The sequence below is a fragment of the Lissotriton vulgaris genome, chromosome 5 (assembly GCF_964263255.1).
Source record: "Lissotriton vulgaris chromosome 5, aLisVul1.2, whole genome shotgun sequence".
In the NCBI taxonomy this organism is placed as follows: domain Eukaryota; kingdom Metazoa; phylum Chordata; class Amphibia; order Caudata; family Salamandridae; genus Lissotriton; species Lissotriton vulgaris.
This window is the reverse complement of record NC_141693.1, coordinates 303,741,708-303,763,874: the sequence shown is the minus strand read 5'-3', so window position 1 is coordinate 303,763,874 and position 22,167 is coordinate 303,741,708. Positions and strand designations below refer to the sequence as shown.

At 41.3% G+C, this 22,167-nt stretch overlaps 1 protein-coding gene across 2 annotated transcripts in view; it reads left to right on the top strand.

The window, feature by feature from the left end:
* The window catches only part of GNB1 (G protein subunit beta 1), a 351,738-nt gene extending 329,916 nt beyond the window's left edge, over positions 1–21,822 (top strand). For both annotated transcript variants that reach the window (XM_086921527.1, XM_086921528.1), the window contains exons 10-11: positions 3,467–3,577; positions 20,051–21,822. In XM_086921527.1, the coding sequence (XP_086777653.1) occupies positions 3,467–3,573 (107 nt within the window). In that variant the 3' untranslated portion in view covers positions 3,574–3,577; positions 20,051–21,822. The remainder of the gene's footprint in view (positions 1–3,466; positions 3,578–20,050) is intronic.
* Positions 21,823–22,167: the final 345 nt, after the last annotated feature.

The following is a 22,167-nucleotide window of genomic DNA, read 5'->3' as shown; positions in this document are numbered from 1 at the left end:
AGAGAGAGAGAGAACCAGACACAGAGAGAGAGAGAGAGAGAGAGAACCAGACACAGAGAGAGAGAGAGAACCAGACACAGAGAGAGAGAGAGAGAACCAGACACAGAGAGAGAGAGAGAACCAGACACAGAGAGAGAGAGAACCAGGCACAGAGAGAGAGAGAGAACCAGACACAGAGAGAGAGAGAGAACCAGACACAGAGAGAGAGAGAGAACCAGACACAGAGAGAGAGAGAGAACCAGACACAGAGAGAGAGAGAGAACCAGACACAGAGAGAGAGAGAGAACCAGACACAGAGAGAGAGAACCAGACACAGAGAGAGAGAGAACCAGACACAGAGAGAGAGAGAACCAGACACAGAGAGAGAGAGAACCAGACACAGAGAGAGAGAGAACCAGACACAGAGAGAGAGAACCAGACGCGGAGAGAGAGAACCAGACGCGGAGGGAGAGAACCAGACGCGGAGGGAGAGAACCAGACGCGGAGGGAGAGAACCAGACGCGGAGGGAGAGAACCAGACGCGGAGGGAGAGAACCAGACGCGGAGGGAGAGAACCAGACGCGGAGGGAGAGAACCAGACGCGGAGGGAGAGAACCAGACGCGGAGGGAGAGAACCAGACGCGGAGGGAGAGAACCAGACGCGGAGGGAGAGAACCAGACGCGGAGGGAGAGAACCAGACGCGGAGGGAGAGAACCAGACGCGGAGGGAGAGAACCAGACGCGGAGGGAGAGAACCAGACGCGGAGGGAGAGAACCAGACGCGGAGGGAGAGAACCAGACGCGGAGGGAGAGAACCAGACGCGGAGGGAGAGAACCAGACGCGGAGGGAGAGAACCAGACGCGGAGGGAGAGAACCAGACGCGGAGGGAGAGAGCCAGACGCGGAGGGAGAGAGCCAGACGCGGAGGGAGAGAGCCAGACGCGGAGGGAGAGAGCCAGACGCGGAGGGAGAGAGCCAGACGCGGAGGGAGAGAGCCAGACGCGGAGGGAGAGAGCCAGACGCGGAGGGAGAGAGCCAGACGCGGAGGGAGAGAGCCAGACGCGGAGGGAGAGAGCCAGACGCGGAGGGAGAGAGCCAGACGCGGAGGGAGAGAGCCAGACGCGGAGGGAGAGAGCCAGACGCGGAGGGAGAGAGCCAGACGCGGAGGGAGAGAGCCAGACGCGGAGGGAGAGAGCCAGACGCGGAGGGAGAGAGCCAGACGCGGAGGGAGAGAGCCAGACGCGGAGGGAGAGAGCCAGACGCGGAGGGAGAGAGCCAGACGCGGAGGGAGAGAGCCAGACGCGGAGGGAGAGAGCCAGACGCGGAGGGAGAGAGCCAGACGCGGACGCAGAGACAGGCAGAGACAGGCAGACGCAGAGAGAGAACCAGACGCAGACGCAGAGACAGGCAGACGCAGAGAGAGAACCAGACGCAGACGCAGAGACAGACAGACGCAGAGAGAGAACCAGACGCAGACGCAGAGACAGACGCAGGCAGACGCAGAGAGAGAACCAGGCGCAGGCAGGCGCAGAGAGAGAACCAGACGCAGGCAGGCGCAGAGAGAGAACCAGACGCAGGCAGGCGCAGAGAGAGAACCAGACGCAGACGCAGAGACAGGCAGACGCAGAGACGACCGTGCCTTCCCCAGCCACTTAATGACGGCTGTCCGTGATGAGGCAGGCAGCCTCAAGAAAATGCACCAAAGCCATCTTACATTCGAAGCAGGACAGCAATCACGTTTCAGGAACACTCGTGAACAAGGGAGTGTTCCTGAAAACGCGTTGAGTGCTACTTGCCATTAGACCCCAGTGAAAATAAACGGAGGTTTTACTGCAGCAGATTGTGTCCGTGATTGCTGTCCTGCTTCGAATGTGAGATGGCTTTGGTGCATATATATCTATATTTGTGCACACTGTTTCAATATCTGTTTCTATACTGGCTCTGCATTATAGTGCGGAAAGTAGGTGCAGAAGTAAACTAACATCAGCCTGTCGGGAGGGCTTATATGGACTCTGTCGACATCGCATTCAATGGACATCAGTACGGAATCGCTTGATGCCCTCTACCGATGTGCAGAGGTACCGCTGTAGAAAAGTGTCCAGATCCAGTCTGGCATGTGGGGATAATTCTAAGGTAAGGAATCTGCAGCTAGATCTTGTGCCTACCAGATAAGGTGTTACCAAAGGTAAGTAACTTATTCTTTAGCACATTTTGATCCTGCGCTATTAAATGTATGGCTAACGAATGGGTTATAGAAAGTTTCCTCTTTGCATAATTTCTTATTTTGAAATTTCAGCTATTGCCTCTTTGGGGTGGTAGTCTGTTTCTCAAGTGTACACCACCCTGCGTGGACCTTAACATATGGATCCTTCTTAGAGCGCAAAACTAGGAACAGTTTAAAACCTACTTCCAATTGTGTGAGCAATGGGTGAACTGGTGACTTGGACCTTATAGTGTTGCTATAAGAACATAGGCATGGGCCTGGTAACATCTACTGTTAATCAGTTTTGTAAGCTGTATGCACACCATTTTCCTATATTTTTCATTTTCCTAACCTTTTAGACCTTAGAATGTCTGTCACTTTCTACTAGGACATATATAGCTGATGCTACTAGGTAGCATTAATGTTGGATAATTAGAGGGTATAGGTGGAGGTGCATTAAATACTATAAATGAACCTGAATGGATTTATCATTGAGGGGGCAGTTTAAAAGATCATAGCAATGACCGTTGAAACAGGTAAGATTATGTACTGTTGAAGCAAATGGGGAAATCTGAGACCTTTCAGCTATACAATGTGATATTCTTACAATTTGCAACATACATAGGCAATTCATCCTTGTGCTTTACCATTGTGGTGTTGGCTTTCTGATGTTCTGGCAATTTATTTGTAAGCTTGTGTGCAATTATCTCCTGTCCGAGGAGACCTATTTAAAGGTAAGAAACTCCTTTATCTATGAAATGTGAAGATTACATTTTAAGGAAAACTTGTTCTTTTCAACCCAAAGCCTAAAATATTACCCAGTCATTCAGTAGTACTGGCACTTTCTATGATATTTCCCTTTCAATGATCTTGATGGTACATTGTGCTTTTTCTTACTTTGGGTATGTAAAATGGCTTTGTGGGTGGGTAGATTTTTTTAAATAGCATCCAGATTTGGATTAAAGAACCTAAATAATGTGTGCTCCCAATCACAGTATGCTTTGGAACTTGCAGTCACACACTGCTTACAGTGGTCTTCACCTAATAACATTAACAAATGTTCAGCATTTCATATTTAAGCAGGACTTTCTTTGAATAAATGTTTGTTTGAAAACTCATCTATCGTTCAACGGTTTGATTCTCATGCAGTGAAGCTATTTTTTTGGGCAGTGAAAAATAACATTGATACTGCTCCTGAAAACTGTTCTTTGACATTTGTGTATCTGATGCCGCCTCACTTCCAATTCTTCTTGACACATTTAATCATATTTGTTTAATTTACAGGTGTACTTGCTGGTCACGATAATCGTGTGAGTTGTTTGGGTGTGACTGATGATGGCATGGCTGTTGCAACAGGATCATGGGATAGCTTCCTCAAAATCTGGAACTAAGTCCGTAAGTACTGAAGAAAATATTACCATCTTTTCATTTTTACCCATAGAGCCACTTGTGCAAATTCCTGGTACCAGCTTCTTAGACTGCACAAGCTACCCAGACTAATCTTTATTCGAAAAACATTTCTATGGACAGTCTCCAAACCACTCATCACTATTGTGCATGCCTGCGGTTTACTAGATTAACCAGCTTAGTTCGTTTTTTTCTGGGACAAGTACTGTTTTGAGCACTGGTATTTTTGGTACTTTAAAGAATTGAGACGTGGGACAACCGTAATTTAAATGGGTCAAGTCAGGATGTAACTTGTCTTTTTTTGTCTAAAAATTCCCTACTTCACAGCCTTCGGAGCAGTCGGGTTACTGTTTTCTAAATTAATCACATGACCTAGTTATACAAATTTCTCTCCATGTAAGTAAATGAGTGTGTGCATGCCCATTTGTTGCCTTTTGGAGCTAAAGCAAGCTAAAGAATGTGTCCCAAAAGCCCTAAATCTTATTTGAGCAAGCAGAACATCAGGCCAGTGATCATAGTCTAGGAATCCAGATGGCTGGTTAAAAAAATAATCAATCTCCGCAAAATGTATCCATGGACAAATAACACCTGGACGGTGTTACTTTGCTCCCTGGACGGTGTTACTTTGCTCGATTATTCCTGCTGTGCAGTTGATGTACTCATGAGAAGTTGTATGTGGGACTGGAAACTGTAGGGGGCAGTGTTTCTACCCTTTCCATGCCACACTGGCTATACCTTCTGGTCTCTTGTACTCAGTGTGTCCAAAGATAAATTCTTAGGTGAAAGTCCTTTCCTTGTGATATTACAAGCTGTTTTCCAGGGCCCCTGGTGGTGGTTTCACACATCTGCAGTAGAACATGGCTGTTCAAAAGATGCTAAAAGAAAAGTGCTAATAATGGGACATTAGTTGCATCATTGCAGGCACTCGGACACCCCTCAGCGCAAAATGAGGGTTCTGAACACAGTTTGTGATTTAAAGATTTTCCATGTTTTACTTCACATACTATAATTGCAAATATTTCTCATTTTTCTTTCTCCATTCATATTCTTATTTCATTGTTATACACGCGTCATTATTTGTGTCAAATCCAATGCACTTAAGGCATAATTGACTGCCCTTCATCAGGGTACATTACTGAGAAACATAAAATAAAACATGATAAACATATGAACTATATATTGTATGATCTTAAATATACTATTAAGGCTTGTGTGGCCCAATATTTAGTGTGTTTGTGGGTGTAATAATGTCACCTCTTAATCGTAATACTCCTGTGGTGTCCATAACGACACACTATGTGACAAGGCATCGAATCAAGTGTACTGCGATCCGTTTGTGAGTCTTAAGTCGACACCATTATTACCCTTAGAACCCATGGGTTACACATCAAAACTATCAACACTCACATGCCGGTTCCACCGCGTATTAGTCGTCCATGTATACGAGGACTGTTATAAAACACAGTACAAAAGACAGAGTTAAAGTACCTGGTATCACACTGTTATACACTCGCTATCTCCGTTTGTCCTGCTCCAACCAAACTGACTCTCATTTTGCGCTGAGGGGTGACAGAGTGCCTGCAAGGATGCAACTAATGTCCCATTAGGAGCACTTTTCTTAACAATTTTAGGCGTTACAGGACGTCAGACGCTACATGTGGAGCACCTACAATAAATTAAAAAATAGATAACAAGTGATTCAAACAAAAAAGCGGTGCACCTGCCTCAATATACCTGTTCATAAGATGCCCCATGCTTGATTCTGGTTTAATGGTTTTGATTTGATTTACCCTCCTGCTCAGTGGAATACACATTTCACACATTTACACATGCAGTGATCATAGCTGTGACCTGGGCAGGGAATATGCATGATAGCAAATTACTCCCTCTAAAAGGCTCTTTTTCCTTTCTGTGTTGCCATTGTAATAACGATGCTACACTTTGCTCCACCTTCCAAACTTTATCAGTTGCTATTATGTTAATTGCTCTGTGATCCCACCAGCCCCATTTAGGCTCCTCACTACTGCATATTCTTTATTAATTGCTGTTGCCCACAGCACCATTTCTGCCTACAAGACTGTTCCATTTACTCTCACCACATCTCTGGTATCTGTCATGTCACAGTGTCTTAGTCCTTCAGAGCATGAAAGTATATTATGCTGAGACGAGATCCTTTATCATTATCCTTAGCGAGAACAGTATTTTGAATCCGTTCCGGCCATGGATTCAGGAAGTTGTGGAAGACAGATACTTGAAGATCTTTTTTTTCTGTTCCTTTGTGCGATACTTAGGTATGTAAGAGTCTAAAATAACAAATCTTCTACAAATGCAGTGGTTCCCTCTTCACCAACCTTTTTTGATAAAATGTGCTCCAGACCTAGACAGGGCACACTTCAACTGCTGTAAATTGAAGGGTTTGTCCTAGACTGAGGCCAAATCTTAATATCCGGATTCGGTCATTTGAGGACATTAAAAGTACTTGTGGGGTCCCGGAAATGGAATTTTTCCACCATCTCCAACTCTGGCATTTGGCAACTCTTCAGTGAAAACTGGCGCAACTAAGGCTCTTTGATAAGTACCTTCAAAATTCTGCCCCGCATCACTCCGTTTACAGAAGAATGTACTTTTATAAACCTGCTACATTCTGACTCTAAACTAAGATGAAGGAACTGGATTTTTTTCCTGAGTTAGTGAACAATGGCATAAAATGATAGTAAATGCTTTTGCGTGGCAAGCCTTGGGAAAGGACTCGATCTATTCACTTGTTTGCCCTTGGCATTATATAAGATAGCATGCACAATATTGACCCTGCCAGCAGCAGAGTGCTAGAGATGCAGTGAGAATGGCACCCTTTAGCATATCCTAAGGAGTTGGCCTAAGCTGTAAAGTTAGAGTTGGGAGTATTAAGGAGTATGAAGCACGGTCAGTGAGTGAATTAGATACATAGTCATAGATCATCCTCTTTAGAAGAACATTCCGAGAAGTATACCCACTCCATTCGGTTAGGGTAAGACAATATCAAAGTGCTTTTGGCCACCGAACAAACCATTTTATCATTACGGTGGAAAAGCAAACCATCATATGACCTGTGGTTTCAGAGGATTTGGAAGCACATTGGCCATAAAAGCTGTTCTGTGACATGCAAAGTCTAGAGGGAATCTTAAAAAACGGGGCCCTGTTTTAGGTTACCTCAACTAGGATTTGAGAGGGTTCAATTGCCCCGCTAGACTAACAACTCTCTGCCCTTTAAATGAAGAGGTTGCTTAAATCTCAGATGTCTTCACATGTCACAAGATAAGGATCGAGTTACAGGGTTTTGTGACTGATTAGATCAGAGGATGCTCACAGAAGTGACTGTCCTATACAGGTACATTAAAGAAGTGGAGATTTAAGTTGAGTAATTTGGGTGGTGAGGTGACATTATTTTGATATTGAGTATGCCAGCTGAAATGTTATAATTGTTATTTGCAAAACTTATTTAATGACATTTTTTTAAACCAATCAATTCCTCTTTGAAACACTAGGAATCTTTTAGAAATCATATATACCAAATAACCCAATTTGCAAGATGCTAGAAAGTGATTACTTTCTTCCTGGAGTATTAATCGTCTTCACCCGTGCTCCGCCACATGCAAACAATCATGGCCCAAACTATAATTTACCATTTTAGTTGAAGTTAGTCTCATTTCAAAGCTGTCCTTACAGCACTGTGTGCTGTACTCCATTTCAGAGGTTAGCAGGACCTTCCAGCCGCTCTTGGAGTAAAAGCAGATTAATAGGTATTGGTGTTTTTTTGTTTTTTTTCGGACAAACATGCATTAAGTTCAAATGTATGGGAGGTGGAGCCGCAAGATAAAGAATGCATTTTGAAAAGATATTCGAGAGATGTATGGGTTTAAAGGGTATGGTTTCAAAATTGTGTGAATTACATATAGAGGTGTTGATGACTAAGAGCTGGGCTTATAAGAACAAGTGGAATACCCAAATGCTCAGATTTCACCCAGAGAATGTGAACTTCTAAAAAGGTATGTCCATCAATGATCCATACGGAACAAGGAGATGCACCATAATCTTGTATATGGTTGAACCATACTCCAATAAAAATTCACAAAATATACCCGAATGCGACCAGGGAATGTGTGATGAGGGTTTGGAGTCCATGCAAGACACCTCCACATTTAGCAAGAATGTCCTGAGCAGATTCTGTTCTGAAAAGAAATAGCGGAAGTGCTAAGAGAAATCCCAGGCTTGACTATACCATTTGATCCAAAAACTTTTGTATTAGAATTCAGGGAAGGTAATTTAACACATATGGCTAAATCAGAATGGTGTGTAGCATTGCAATGTTGGAGTGGCAAAACTCACCATAGCGTTTTATTAGCAGGAAAGTGGCCCACCTCTGATCGCCCAGTTGTAGTCTATGCTGTGTAATATTATAGATGAAACAATTGACTAGCCATCTTGAGGGCATGTCTTGCTTATATGGAGAACAATGGGGGGGCCACTACTCTTATATTTCTCACCCCTCACTGGACAGCATTTTATTAAAGCAGCGTGCCAAAAGGGGATCTGGGTGTTAACATTAATAGATAAAGGGCATCAAGGGAGGAAATGTTAGTTTTAATTATTGTGGAGGATGCGGCTGTGCAAATGTATGATGTAAACCTTCTGTAGCAATTACAACAGATGCAACCTCCCTTCTGGTTAGGGTTTCTGTTGTATACGATTGTATTCCAAAATCCTTTGTAAAATCTTTTGCAATAATGTAAACATTAAGTGAAATGGCTGCTTTGTAAAGGTGCCGAGAGTATGTTTGAAAAATGTTGACTCCTCACAAAAGTTAAAGAATCTAAAATTAAAGCATTGATTTGCCCACCACCATCAGCACTGAAGTGCACTACCCGTTAAGTGGAAGGGGACAGGTGCACATCCATAATGCAGTCGCTCACACTGAAAGGAGCAAATGGCTAAAGTTAAGCTGACCCATTCCCCCATGTTGTATGCTGTGGTGGGTGGAAACAGTGTGAATGAGACTTAACAGGCTAGGGGAAGAAGAGCGCTGACTGAAAGACTAAGTATATATTAACACATGTATTTTTATCATGAATCTTTAGGTATTGCATTAGCAAAGGCCTTACGATCTTACTAAAACTATGTACGAGATTTATAAAGTGCGACTGTTACTCCGAGGTGTGTCCTGGCGCTGTAGCATGAGAACAGTCAGCGGGTAGAGAGGAGAGACTATGTGCAAGAGAGCCAGGTCTAACATTTATTCCAGAACACCAATGCTGCCTTAATGCACCTGAGTCAGTGAAAGCTTGTTCCAAAGAGAAGGGCCTAGGAAGGAAAAAGATCTGCCCTCTTCTCTGTGGAGTGTAGAGCTTGATTCTATTTTGAAGATACCCTGGGCTAGTACAATAATGTGCTTTTTGGGTTGACAGAATTCTTTTTAAAGTGATCCTCTTTCTGACCTCTAGCCAATGTAGGATCTGAAGAAGGCCAGTTAGGTGGGAATAGCATGGGAGCCTTTCTGTGTACTCAGCAGGTCTCTTGACTTTACCCTACACTGTAAACTGTGGACACTGCCACCTTTTGGTTGTATCCTCGTCCCACCCAGCCTCTATATGCACTACCTGCGGCCGCCTAGATATTGACCTCAACCAACTCTATCTGGAAGTCCTCATGCAGCGATCACACCTTTACTGCTGTCTCTACAGACCCCGTTTTAATCTGTTGTTTACAGAACCGCTCCTGTAACCAGAAAGGTAATTTAATTGTAAAATCAGAACTGGGGGGAAAACATAATTGGCTGGGCATTGGTACTATTAAAAACTGCATTTCCCTTGCGAAGGGTTCTAGTGTACTAATCTGCTGCATGGGTAAACACCTATCAGGTCCCACAGGCAAGACCTATTGGCTATGCCAATGCTTGTTTTTCTTGGCCCCCACTTGATAGATTAGCACAAAACTTTCCATGAAGGCTCTGAGGTTGGTAACGTTTTTGGAGAAGGTATTTTTGTGCACATTCGTTAAATGGCATCAAAGTTAAGGGAAAAAACTCTTCTATTGAAACGGACATAAGTATAACTGCACAGTGGTGACTGTCACTGATGTGAGTGTATAGATGTGAGTGTATGTATTGTTGCTTATTGTTTTTCTTCAAAGTATACATTTTATTCTGCATCCTAGGATCTTCATTGATGGTCATAAATGTTAGAATTGTTTCATGGCTTTGTGCATATGAGAATGTGCATCCTTCAGAAAAGCCTGCCCAATTCCAGATGTTCTCCAAATTGTTGCCTGTATAAAATATTCTCTGTAAACTACATTACAGCATTTAACATTTAAAAACTGCCAACTTTCTCTCGAATTTCATTACACAAGTGTCAAAATGGACGGTTGTCTCTTTAAGAGTCAAGGTGCGTATAGTACCCTTGATGCACTGTATTGGCAGTTTTATCCCTCAGTCACTTATGTTTTTCTTGCTCTTGAGAAGTATCCCAGAGCAGCATGCCTATTTTTTCTGAGATTCCTCTCTGAAAATACATTTTTCTACTTCACTTAATGTCTTTCTAACGGCTACCAGGTTTTCACCATTTTCTATCAGTTTTCCAGTCTGGAAACCTTCACTGTGTGAAGTGCTCCTCACGTGGTAGGAAGAGGACTGCCTCGACTCACAGGGTCTGCCTAAAAATATTTGATAGGACTTTAAAAAATAGAGAAGGCATCCGGTTGGATGGTGAGCTTTAGGAGAAGGTGGAAGCTGTTGGAAGAAAGGGCTAAGAAACCATCTAGTCATCTGCTCCAGGAATCCTTAAACTCAAAACTGCTTCCCCATTGCAAGATATGAGGAGAAAATGAAAAATGATAGAAGAAAGCATTCATCAATATCACTCTGCCTCATTCAATCTCGTTGAGAGTTTTGAAATGTATATGTTGTCCTTCATAGTAAAGTCCATCGCTGGTGAGGCAACAAGGCAGGTCAATTACATCATTTGACTTCAAATCATTCAGGTTCCACACCCCATAAGTGTCTGACAGCTTCCTCGACCTGTCAGTCTACATGGCAGACTACATCAAAGAGGCACACCTGTCACTGACTGGGCCTTCCACTGTCCAGACACTGTTTGCCCTTGACGACCACTTCGGCCACACTATGACCGTGACATTGCCAATACTTCTCTCAACACACTCCACTTTGCATTTTCCATCCACTCACCCAAAACTCTCCTACCATGACATCTAGGTCCCAGCCTAGGTTTTTAAATATCTATGCTTTATGTACTTGGGAGAGAAGTTATGATATTGAGCATACTTAATATCTAGCAAAAAGTTTTGTGTAAAAAAAAAAAAAAAATTTTACTAAGGGACCATCCACTTTCTGGAAATTGAACAGTTTCTGCTGCTGATTCTTCTCTTACAGTGCAGGCAAAAATGTCTAAAAGGCTAATCAAGGAGATCTTGTCAACTAACCAAATCCTATCGTTTGAGAAATCTTGTGTAGAGACTCTTATAGGGCTAACATCTATTCCTGCTTGATTATCTAAAATTGAAGACAACATCAACTGATAGCAGAAATGCACATTAATCCTAGTAAGAGGGAAGAAAAAACTTCTAGGATATGAGGAATCAAGATTATTCAACCAAGAATTAGAACCAAAGGACCACAAAAATGCTTTTTTTTTCAGTAGTTTATTCCAGGTACTTCAGCAACTCCAGCATTTTCAGACTTTACCCTCGTATATTGATATCTGTGTTATCAGTGCTCCTGAAGCTCTCATTCGTACTTCTATATGTGTAATATCTAAGAAATTCCAAGATAAACTTCTTAATCTATCTTGCACTACTCCCAGCTTGAAGTTCACTATGATTCCTGAGCAATCTGAAACACAAGGACTTTACAACTTGTAATCTTCAGGGGAATCCTGTCCAATACTCATAGTGTCTACAGTGCCTAGAAAAAATGCTCTTTTATCTTCACTCTGTTGGAAAGGTTGAGTAATTCTGATCAAAATTTAGATGAGAATTATCAACACCCCTGATTCTAAATGAACTCTGGAAATATGGAGAAAAATAGCACTCAGATTGTCTAGAAGTGTGTTGGAATAGAAGTTTGGCCATCCTGGACGAGTAAAACCAATTAAAAGTGTAAGGAAGATAGTAATCTTCCTATTTTATTCCCAGAGAAACCTATTTAAGGACCTTTTTAAAGATGGCCGCATAAGATTCTGATTTACCCAACACCCTGTTCTAATTTTTCAAAAACAGGTCACAAATTATTGACCAGCGGGGGGGGGGGGGGACGGGTAGTATTCCAGCATGAAAATTTTAAGGAATACTAAAACAAAGAAATGGAGATTGGCAGAGAATCAACAAAGGGGAGTGAGGAAAATACATTTGCACCAGTGCCAGATTGTCACCACTTCTACGGTTAGACTGGAAATTAACTTTAATACTTCTTCTTTGCCAATCGATGGCCACATTCTGGACATTGAGAAAAGTATATCATTTGACGATCAAATCTCTAAATTGTTTCCATTGCTTACTGTGCCATTAATCCAAGAAAAGAAGGAAAACACTTTAAGACCAAGTTTTGATCTGAATCCATATTTAAAGGCCTAAAGACCTTTGTCAGCTCCTGTCTCCCCGGAAGGTCTACATCAATCTACGTTAAAAACATGACAATTCTACTTTGATTCCCTCAATATTAAACTTTATTTTCTGATTTGGTACTCCAGCTACACCGTTGAATAGAGTTTCTGAACTAGATATATTAAAAATGGTGACCAGGAGTCCCATACATAGTTGATATGTTACAATCTTACTACGGTAGACAATATAGGGTGACCTTTAATTCAAAGGTAATTATGAATTTAATCCCTGAAAATTGCAAATATTTCCTCGGTAGAGGAATTGATACTATCCTGGTTCATACTCCTACAAAAGGGTTAATCTAGATCCACAATCATTCAGAGAAGTTAATCATGCTGATTTCAGTAGAACTGAAGTAGACGTGACAGAAGGCGCAAATGTAATAGTAACCACATTGCTTGGTCTGTTTCTTGAACAGAAGTCTTAAGCTGCATCAACTGAAGGGATTTTTAAATAGATTCCGTTATATGGTATCCTTAATTATAAATAAATTACAGAACATATCAAATTTCAATGAGGAACGCCAAGTTAAAGGTCCTTTCTTGAAATGTGGCAGGTTAGTCAGTGGATAATCAGAAAAGTGGATTTTTAGATAGCTTGAAGGTAGACATTCTCTGCATTCAAGGAACATGGTGATCTGATCTTGAATTTGATAACCAGGTTTACTGCTTTCCTGCCAAAGGGTTCAGGAGGGGACATGCAAGTGGGGAAATAGCAATTTTGCGGAATACAAATTATTTACGGTCAAACCAAAGTCTTAATACTCAAATATGACACAATGCATACAAATCACCAGGAATGCAGCTGAAACTAACTTTTCTCCTGGTGAATGTATATTCCTACTGGAACAAAACTCATGCATTATGAATGATAAAGATTTAGTCAGTAATATTTTTGAATCAGATGTTCCTTTATAATCATGTTAGGTAATTTTAATGCTGAAGTAGCCAATCAAGCAATGGATGTGATTGCAGATATAGAAGGAGGAAATCCTAAATATTCCAATTTCCATTTTACCTGTTAATAAACCCGATAAGCTGGTGTTATTTCTTAGGATTTCTCAGAATGTCTTATTGAAAACAGAAGTTTAGAAAATGAGATTTCTGCAAAATACACATTGCTGCAGCAAAGATCGGTCCATAATTGATTATTTCTTCTTACTCAGGCTTTGGCTTCCTATCAGATATGAATATTGTTTCCTTAATTGATAGTCTTATCGTTTGCTATTGATTTTTTTCATCAGACAATGTATCCTCTTGGAATCAGGAGGAAGAATTAGTATATTTTAATAAATACAGTGAGCGAATAATACACAGAGGAAAAAATAGTTTTGGAGAAAGGGTGAAAAATGCTATTGATTTGTGAAGAAAATCAGCTGTTTGATTTACACATGAGGTCCTTGGTGGGAGTAATGTCCATATGTAAAGTTTCTGAACTTTTAACAATTCAGAAGGGTTCCTCCTTCTTTGAAGGAAATATACTAATTAAACACAGTTTCTATACTCTTCTACAACAAGAGGAAAAATAGGCTGTTGAAAGTTATAAAACAAATTATAAAAAGCGCTCAGAAGTACCATCTTTGATTGAACTTGGAGAGGCAGCAGCTGCCAAGAGCACTTAAGATTCTGGAAGACTCTTGCCGAGTCTAGCTGGAATAGAATTGAGTCAAAAGCAAGCGATTACGTGTGGATTAAATATAACTCTGAATCCGGTTGAGCATGTGACTTGATTCAAAAGGACACCACCACTATGATGCACTAAAGCAGAGACAGTGTAGACACAAAATGTTCTAGGTGCTTTCAATCACAAAGCTCTGTTCAGAGGCCCAACACCCCTGGCCCACCGAAAAATGCCCTTATTAGTCTGAGTTCTGTTATGGAGGAAAACTAGCCACTCGTGAGTTTGGGCGTCCAACCTCTCAATTCAGTTTATTCTCCAAAATTTCACGGGTTCCTGCAAATACAGCAAGTCAGTGTACACCCATGGCGCGAACAAAAATGAGTTAATTCCATCAAAATCTTCACAACAGATTGATTTTTTTTCTTTGTGTTGAGCGTCGTTATAAATCACATTTTGTATGATAGTCTGCTTCAAAATGTGCCAACACATGTTTCACCTTTTAGAGGCATGCAAGCCAAGAGCTTTTTCAAGGGTGTCTTTGTTATATGTCAATTGTGTTGCGGACTGCAAAAACCCCTATTAGGAAAGCACTGCTTTTCTGGATCATTGGAGCCCTAGTCAGAGGCTTAATATCAGTGACCAGAGCCTTAAAGATTTTTAATTTGTAATTTCCTTTTTCATGTAATATGAAGACCGTTTTGGAAAAAGGCCTTGGCTTGCATGACTCCATAGGGCTAAACACATGTTGGCAAATTTTGGCAATTGAAAAATGAGGCGTGAGGGGGCTTACACAACTCTAAGTCGACAAAAAGGGGTGGATTAGGGGGGGTTGGAAAATGGTGATCATGCACACATTCTGGGGCTCACGTCAGACTTCATAGAAGGATGGGCGTAGCACCAAATGGCTAGACTACGCCCCTCAACAACAAGGAAAGAGGACTAATCGGATTCTGCAGCCAACCAGTAAATGGTTAAATAGCGGAGATCTGTAGACCTAGTTCTGCGTCAAAGCAATCTGTTAAATTTATAAATAACTCCCATCCCCCACTCCCTGGCTGTTTTATCTTGTGCATCATATTTAGTTTATTTACTCTTAAGACTACATTCCTTTGCGTGTTCACTTTAAAAAAAGTACTGACTGAGGGAAGCTAAGGCCAGTATAAGGCAGCGTGCGTTTGCAAGCTCCTGGTCTCTTAAAAGGACAGCAGACTAGTTTTGCACCTTGACAGTCTATGTGGCTGCACTTTCCCTCAATGATATTCAGATGTTGCCTAGTTTTAAGTTCCTGTTGCTGCAGTTTGGTTTGTTACATTAAACTTACAGCAGCCAATAATTTTTCCTAAGATAGGCTTTTTTTCTGAAAGGTGCTGCATCTTGTATGAGCAGTGACACCTTGTGTATTTAACTAAATAGATAAACGTTGGATTTGAAATGTTCTGGGATCCGCACATGCAACAGGGAATTATTCTAACATTACTTAAATGAAGATTTCTGTTATGCAGAACGAGGACTACAGTTAAACATTTCTTTTGAGATGAGGTGACTTGTGACCTCTCCCTGAAACCCACAATGCAGTAATACAAAGATTTTACCTACATTGTTTTTTCTTCCATTGAGTTCAGATATCCGTTTGCTGCTCCAGGACCATTGTGCTAGAAAGAACAATAGTTCAACTCCAGCCAGTATAATCTCCTCTAACAAGTAAAACAGTAATACTTCAGCCAACGATGCCTCAGATCTGACCAAGACCTTCATATGAGATTTCTTTTTTAACAAGTTCGAGATCAAACCCTTCCAGTGTTGCCCTAAGTGAAACAGTAAGTCTGCGCAGTTGGATAGTCCGGCATATGAATCTTGGCTTGTCCAAAGCCACAAGAAATTAAGCTGTTCCACCAGCCAGGCCTTAAAAAATGAGGACTATTAGTTTTAGAACTTTGGTGGACACAGTACGTGGGCACCAAGGCCCTACTGACCTATACTGAAAGGAAGAGGGTCTGTCTCAAATCCCAGTTGGCCAAACGGATTAGAGCCCAGAATTCCTTACCTTAGAGGAGCAGTCTTAAGGAGCCTATAAAAACTGCACCCAGGATAAAGACCGCAACAAAGACTTGTATACCCAAACACCATTCAGTGACTGTGGCTAGTGTCTTGTAATCACCGGCCTTGAGAGATCCAGGCTTCGAGCCATGACGGACTCTGCCATAGAGGCCACGACTTACTCCTGTATCCACTGCCCCAAAGCCTGTTTGGCACACAGGATATCTGTTTCTCACTGGTCCTGAGGAGCTGAGCCTCTACTTTCTACTAAAATGCTGCCGCTGAAGTCTGTCCCAAAATTGGGTTTGACAAAAAACAAACCCACACTGATCATTGAGCTGTCTGAACTGCCTGAATTTAGACATACAAAAATCTACATTCACCCTCAGTCAAGAAGATACTGGCTCGTCTTCCCCAACAAGATGCCGGACCAACAACTCTAAAAGAAAATCGGCGTTTGGGGAGGCTGTCTGAGGAAATGCACACATTGCCCATACATACAAAAATCGACATCAACCCTGTTCCTCCTCCTCAATCTGTTTTTCAGTGCCAGTCACCTCAACTCTCGCCTTCCCCGCTTCACTCAACACGCACCCACTCAGATCATGACATTGTATTTGAGCCACTGGGCTAATACTATGACCCTGGCCCTACTGATGGAGATGATCAAATAACAGGTTTATAATGAGGATTCTCGGGCCAATACCAACTTTGCTCTGTACCCAATGAAGGCTTCCCCACCAGGTGGCATTGTGGTGTACCAAGCAGACATTCGAAGGGCAACAGATCACCATAAGGTGCAATGACCTGTTAAAAGGATGACTTACTATTGGCTAGGTTATCCAAGTTGGAGTAGTCTGTCCAATGTACTCTTGTGCATGATGAAGTGCACCACGGGGACCTTTTAAGGAGCCAGTGAAAGAGGATGGTAACGTCAATGGAAAAATATATCAAAATAAATGCCAGATGACACACTACAGCTGGGATCCTGTACCACCAGATTGCCTAGTAGTGCACATTGCTCCGAAAAGAGCCATTGTACAAGAATCTGGAGATGCTCCACCTACAGATGAGGAGAACTGCAAGAATGATGCTGCAGGAGAAAGGACTGAGGTAGGGGTGGTGACAAAATGGTGCATTGCCAACTAACTGTATGGTCATTTTTGGTGGAGGCGAAACGATGGCAAGGAGTTGGTGCCAGTGGTTTGTAAGTGAACTGCAGGCTTTAAGTCAAGGAGCCTTTCATCCAGCTAGAAAAAGATTGGGTAATCCCAAGGATGAATCTGCATGTCCAACTGGTTGTTTCTCCATTCCTTGTTAGATGATTGACTTCCTGATTTTCTACTACACCCTAGAGCAGTGACAGACGATTGTATACATTAGATGTGAAAACGGCTCTAATTTGACATTGATTTTATAAAATCCTTTCGCATGTCAAAACTATTTTTTTGCATTTGTGACACCCCTCTTAGAAAAACCAGTCTCCAAGTTGGGCCTTGGAAGATGACTAGTGCAGTATACTTGTATAATGTGCTAAAACAAAATATAGCCTTCATGCTATGCCTAGATCGCCACCTATTTGCATGAAGGGAACCACAATGACCTTCCTGGTAAATGTCCACCAGCCCAGTTCTTGAAGGCCGATACGTGGTTTATACCACACACTTTCACAGATCATTGTCTGAACATAGATACATGACCATGGCCATAAATAGGGTGGCTGTCAGAACATTGTCCAAACATCTGCTTCATCCATCACAAGCCACCCCGTTAGTATGAGAGCACTGCTTTTCAATTGAAGCAAAGCATGTGTTCTACAGCTACACATACAATTGGAGCATTGTTGCCTTGTTTCTCCATTCTTAGCTTGTAGTGCTTGGAGATTCACATGCACCCCTATCTCAGGTGCTCCATATGCAGGCTTATGTCTAAGATTTCTTACATTGGAGTACAAATTATTTCACAGTGCACATGTAGACCATTACTGGCTGCATTCACTTCAGTCCACTTACTTTCCATCACACTTTGGGGGAAGATTGCAGTCGAAGGTGGAGAACTCACCCTGGTGCATAGTGGGGTTTGAGGATGGATCACCAGTCAAATCGAAACTTGAACTGCAAAGAAAAAAAGCTTTTAATATATACACCCAATACTATGTGACGGCAGCATGTGAAGATTGTGAATCTACAGCACAACAAGCTGCAATCAGTTACTACAACAGTTAAATGGTTCATACATACATAATTTTAAAGAGTAATATTACATTCCTAAGTGTACCTGCCTTACAAACCTAGATGTAGTGGAGTGTAACCCGTAAGCACCAGTCCACCATTTCAAGCCTTAATAGGTACCTCTCTGGCATTGGTAATACACTAAACAGGCTTCCAAAGAAAAATCCTCGGGAAAGGTAGATTGGCTTTTGAACTCTGACCGTTCAGAGAACCAGTGTTACCTTGAAACAGTCTGATGTTTAACAGAAAACTAGCCCTTTCCTTGGACCGCATAATGTATACTAGGAAGAAATGAAGACACAGATAGTGCAGTTGAAGCCACCACCAGAGGTTGTATACTAAGTTCTGATTTTTCCATAATTTGATTTTCAAAGAGTTTCTGGTATTTTTGTGACTTCTACATTGCTTACTTTGTCGATCCATACCACCATCACTGACCACACTAATGCAGTCACTATTGATGTTGATTCTTGAGTTGCTATCAAGAACAATTCTCTAGATGCTGACTAGGACAAAATATTCCTTGATTGATCAAGGCAGGAGACAAAGCATTGGATGTTGGAAAAAATGGTGGGGAATAACTAAGAGCAAAGGAAGTGGTCTTGTCAGTCCATGTTGTTACGGGCACTGTAGTTCTACAACTTGACCAAAGTTCCTCTTTTTATTATGTGATTTGTTGCTATTCCAACAAGAACCTCTTCCTCTAGTGATGTGGATTATCCTTTTCATGCTGATACAACACAAAATATCGATGTTAGGTGTAGGAACGGTGACACCAGGTTGTCAGTTACCACTACTAGATACCCTACAGGCAACACTTTTCCTTGTATTAATTATGCCCCTTATAGCAGCCCCAGTGTACACTCCGGCATTTATAGTTTTCAGTGTTTAGGGGGCCTTCTATGTTTTGGGTGCAGAGGATGTTTGGTCTTGCTATGAGGAAGCAGACTGAGCAATACTGCCTTTTTTGTTTAGAGCAACTGGGAAAACTCATTCTTGCCATAAATCAAGGACCATGTACCAACAAGGTACTTCTTCATAACCAAGGTTTGTTTCTTGCCACACCTTTCAGATAGATGTGATTGTGTAGAATGGCAAAATCGTTAGTTATTATGACAACACTTGTAGTCTCATGTCAAATAATTTGCCACATAGGAGTGTGAAAGATTTGGTGAACAGAGGACGATATGTAAGGAAATTAAATTTACGAACCTCAACCTACACAAGAAGAATCACCTTGCCATTACGACTTGTGGCAAGTTCTTTGAGGTTGAGTGGAAAAACAGTCTGCAAATTGTTTTGCTTATAGATTTGACAGGCAATTTCTTAAATGTGACTCTACATTTTGCAACTCCCTTATAGAAAACTAGTTTCTCAGATCAGGTGCCCAGTTTTTCTATTGGTGATGTTGCTAGTTTAGCCTTTTTGTGCGTCACTTTCTGTTGTGCAAACAGTTGTAATTCTTTTTTGTGCACTTTGTTTTGAAGTCCTCATGATTTGAGGGTTGAAGCCCTAATAGTTTGACTCACTGTATCTTGCTAGTGCCTTTACCACTGTCCTAGTGAGATGTCATCTGTCTATTTTTCTTGTTGTTTTTTTTGTTGTAAAAGTGTATGGCCTCTGCCCTTTACTCTGATTGTAAATTTGCAATTAGCAGCAATAGAGAGTAAAACGATATTAGAAATTGCAGCAGTTTTCATTCAACATATACGTTCATTAAGACATGTTGATGGTGCATATCTTTTGGCGTTTTACCAAGGCAATGGCCTTGTTAAAACTAGCTTGCCACTTTACATTTTAGAACTGAGTAAATATGGAAGTGGAAACAAACTGTCACTCAGATTTCTTGCACATAATTTACTAAATTGATTATTACATTGTTGCTTTGTAAAACATTGACTGTCTTTCTTTTTCTTTAAAGGGTACCAGGCGGACACCGCAACTGGAAGGACCATTCCTACCTTGGAAAATTAAAACCATAGCATATCCAATACAAAACAGTCTAATGTGGCCACGCTTCCCACATACATCAAAGGGCAGACACAGTCTTCTTTCCTTCTTCTGATGACAAAACAAAGAGCACAATTATCCTCTAAAACATTTCTGTGATTTTAAAATTCTAAATCAGATTGTGCATTCTTGTTGGGACCATATTTTTATTTCATTTATTGCTAACACTATGGTCGATAGTAACCAGAAAGTTAATTTTTGGAAGGGGGAAATACACGATTGAACGTGTTCATGTACGTCAAAGGTTTTAGAACATTGAAGTTATTTTTTCAAATTTGGATATGAATCACAAATCAGACTTGAGTTTTATTTCACAATTTTGCAATTTTTAAATCATTTGTAGCTGGATTTTAAGATCATGCTTTTTTCCCTTTTTTAGCACATTTCTCTGTGGATTAATTAATTGAGCATAGCAAGCGGCTTTGGAGCCCATTTTCTCTCCGGATGGGACAACTGTATATTATCAATGACTCCCTTTTCTAATAGGTTGTCGAATTTCACGGATTACTGGTGCACAAACACATCGCAAATCTAGAATAATGTTTAAAACCGAAAGCACATGATCGTTGCAGTGAATGTTTCTTCAGTGCTAATTTTATTTTGGGGTGGTAAAAATTTGTTTCCCCTATCCCCACCCAATTAACCATGACACAATTCCACCCATCTTCTAGCCTACTCCGCCTCACTTCCCTTTCAGTTTTGTATTCACTTGCATTGTGATTATTTGATAGAGGGGTTACACAGGGAAAGCATTTTTCAGTAGCCCCTCCTATTGAGAACCTCCTGTTTTTAAGGGTGCTTACTACATTCTTTTGAATACTTCACACATTTCCCCAAAGTGAAATCATGCATAATTCTATATTTGAGACTACTGGCCTGAAACTTTCAAAGTTTAAAGTAAATTGTTTTTTGACAATTTGCCACTTTGTGCTAATCGTTACTCCCAAGTTCTCTAGAATGGCTAACGTGTATTAAAAGCTGTCCTTTTTAAGTCCTTCTTAGAAAACTATTAAAAAGAAAAAAGCAGTCGTGTACCACTGTTCATTGTCCTTTTTAATCATTTAAACTCAAAGCGTACATGAGTAGATTTCAGCTATGCACTTTGAGAAGCTGTACAGCAGATATTTGGGGGGGGGGGGGTGGACGTTCACTGCATATTAAAAAAAAAAAAAAGCTATCCTTGATACATTTATTTTGGGGAAGGGGACAGCTACCAAAACATAGCCATCCTGCTTCCAGGCTTGTTAGGCACAGCCATTTCATCTGAGCCCTTTGCATTCAATTTAGACAATTTTTATCTTGTAATAAGCAGGGTTCACCTTGCTTCCTTTTTAAATAAAGTGCTTAGAGCAGCAACATTCAAACATGCAGTTGCTGTTGAGTCTTTTTCATTGTATGTGCAGCATATTCCTTCTAGCAGCATCGTCTTTCTCCATGCAAGTTGCCTGGAAAATTCTGTAAGAAAGAAATGTACTGTAGTTGTGCGTTTTAGGCCTGGATTCGATAAAGAAAGACTGTCGCGCTCTTTCCATTTAACTGTGTAGATTCTCCGCACTCTTTCCTGTTTCATCTTTTGTATTTAATTTTAAAGTCAGACAGTGTACTACAGGACAGCTGGATGCAAAATAGATACTATATTAAAATGTACTGTTATTTAAGATGTAATAAAGCAGTTTGACATGACATAAGTGTTGGCGATTTTGTGGGTGATGATGTAATGGTCTCATTAGCTTCCGGTAAACCGTTAACTTCACAGAATTTATAACAATCCCATGGGATAAGAGCCTTCCTAATGTACTCCAAGAGCTTATAATACTTTGTATGTAAACATGTTTGATGGTTTATAGCTGTGGTAGTTGCTAGGATTTCAGCTCCGACAAATGTTTCAACTTTAGTGATGCTTCAATCTGGAGTGCTTGAAGCTTTGTCCACCAGCAAATATGGGCAGAGTTTGTCAGAATTTGCATATCAAAAAGTATAATTTTGAATTTGAGATTGTGCCTCTTGCAAGAGAGCCTGCCCCTCCCC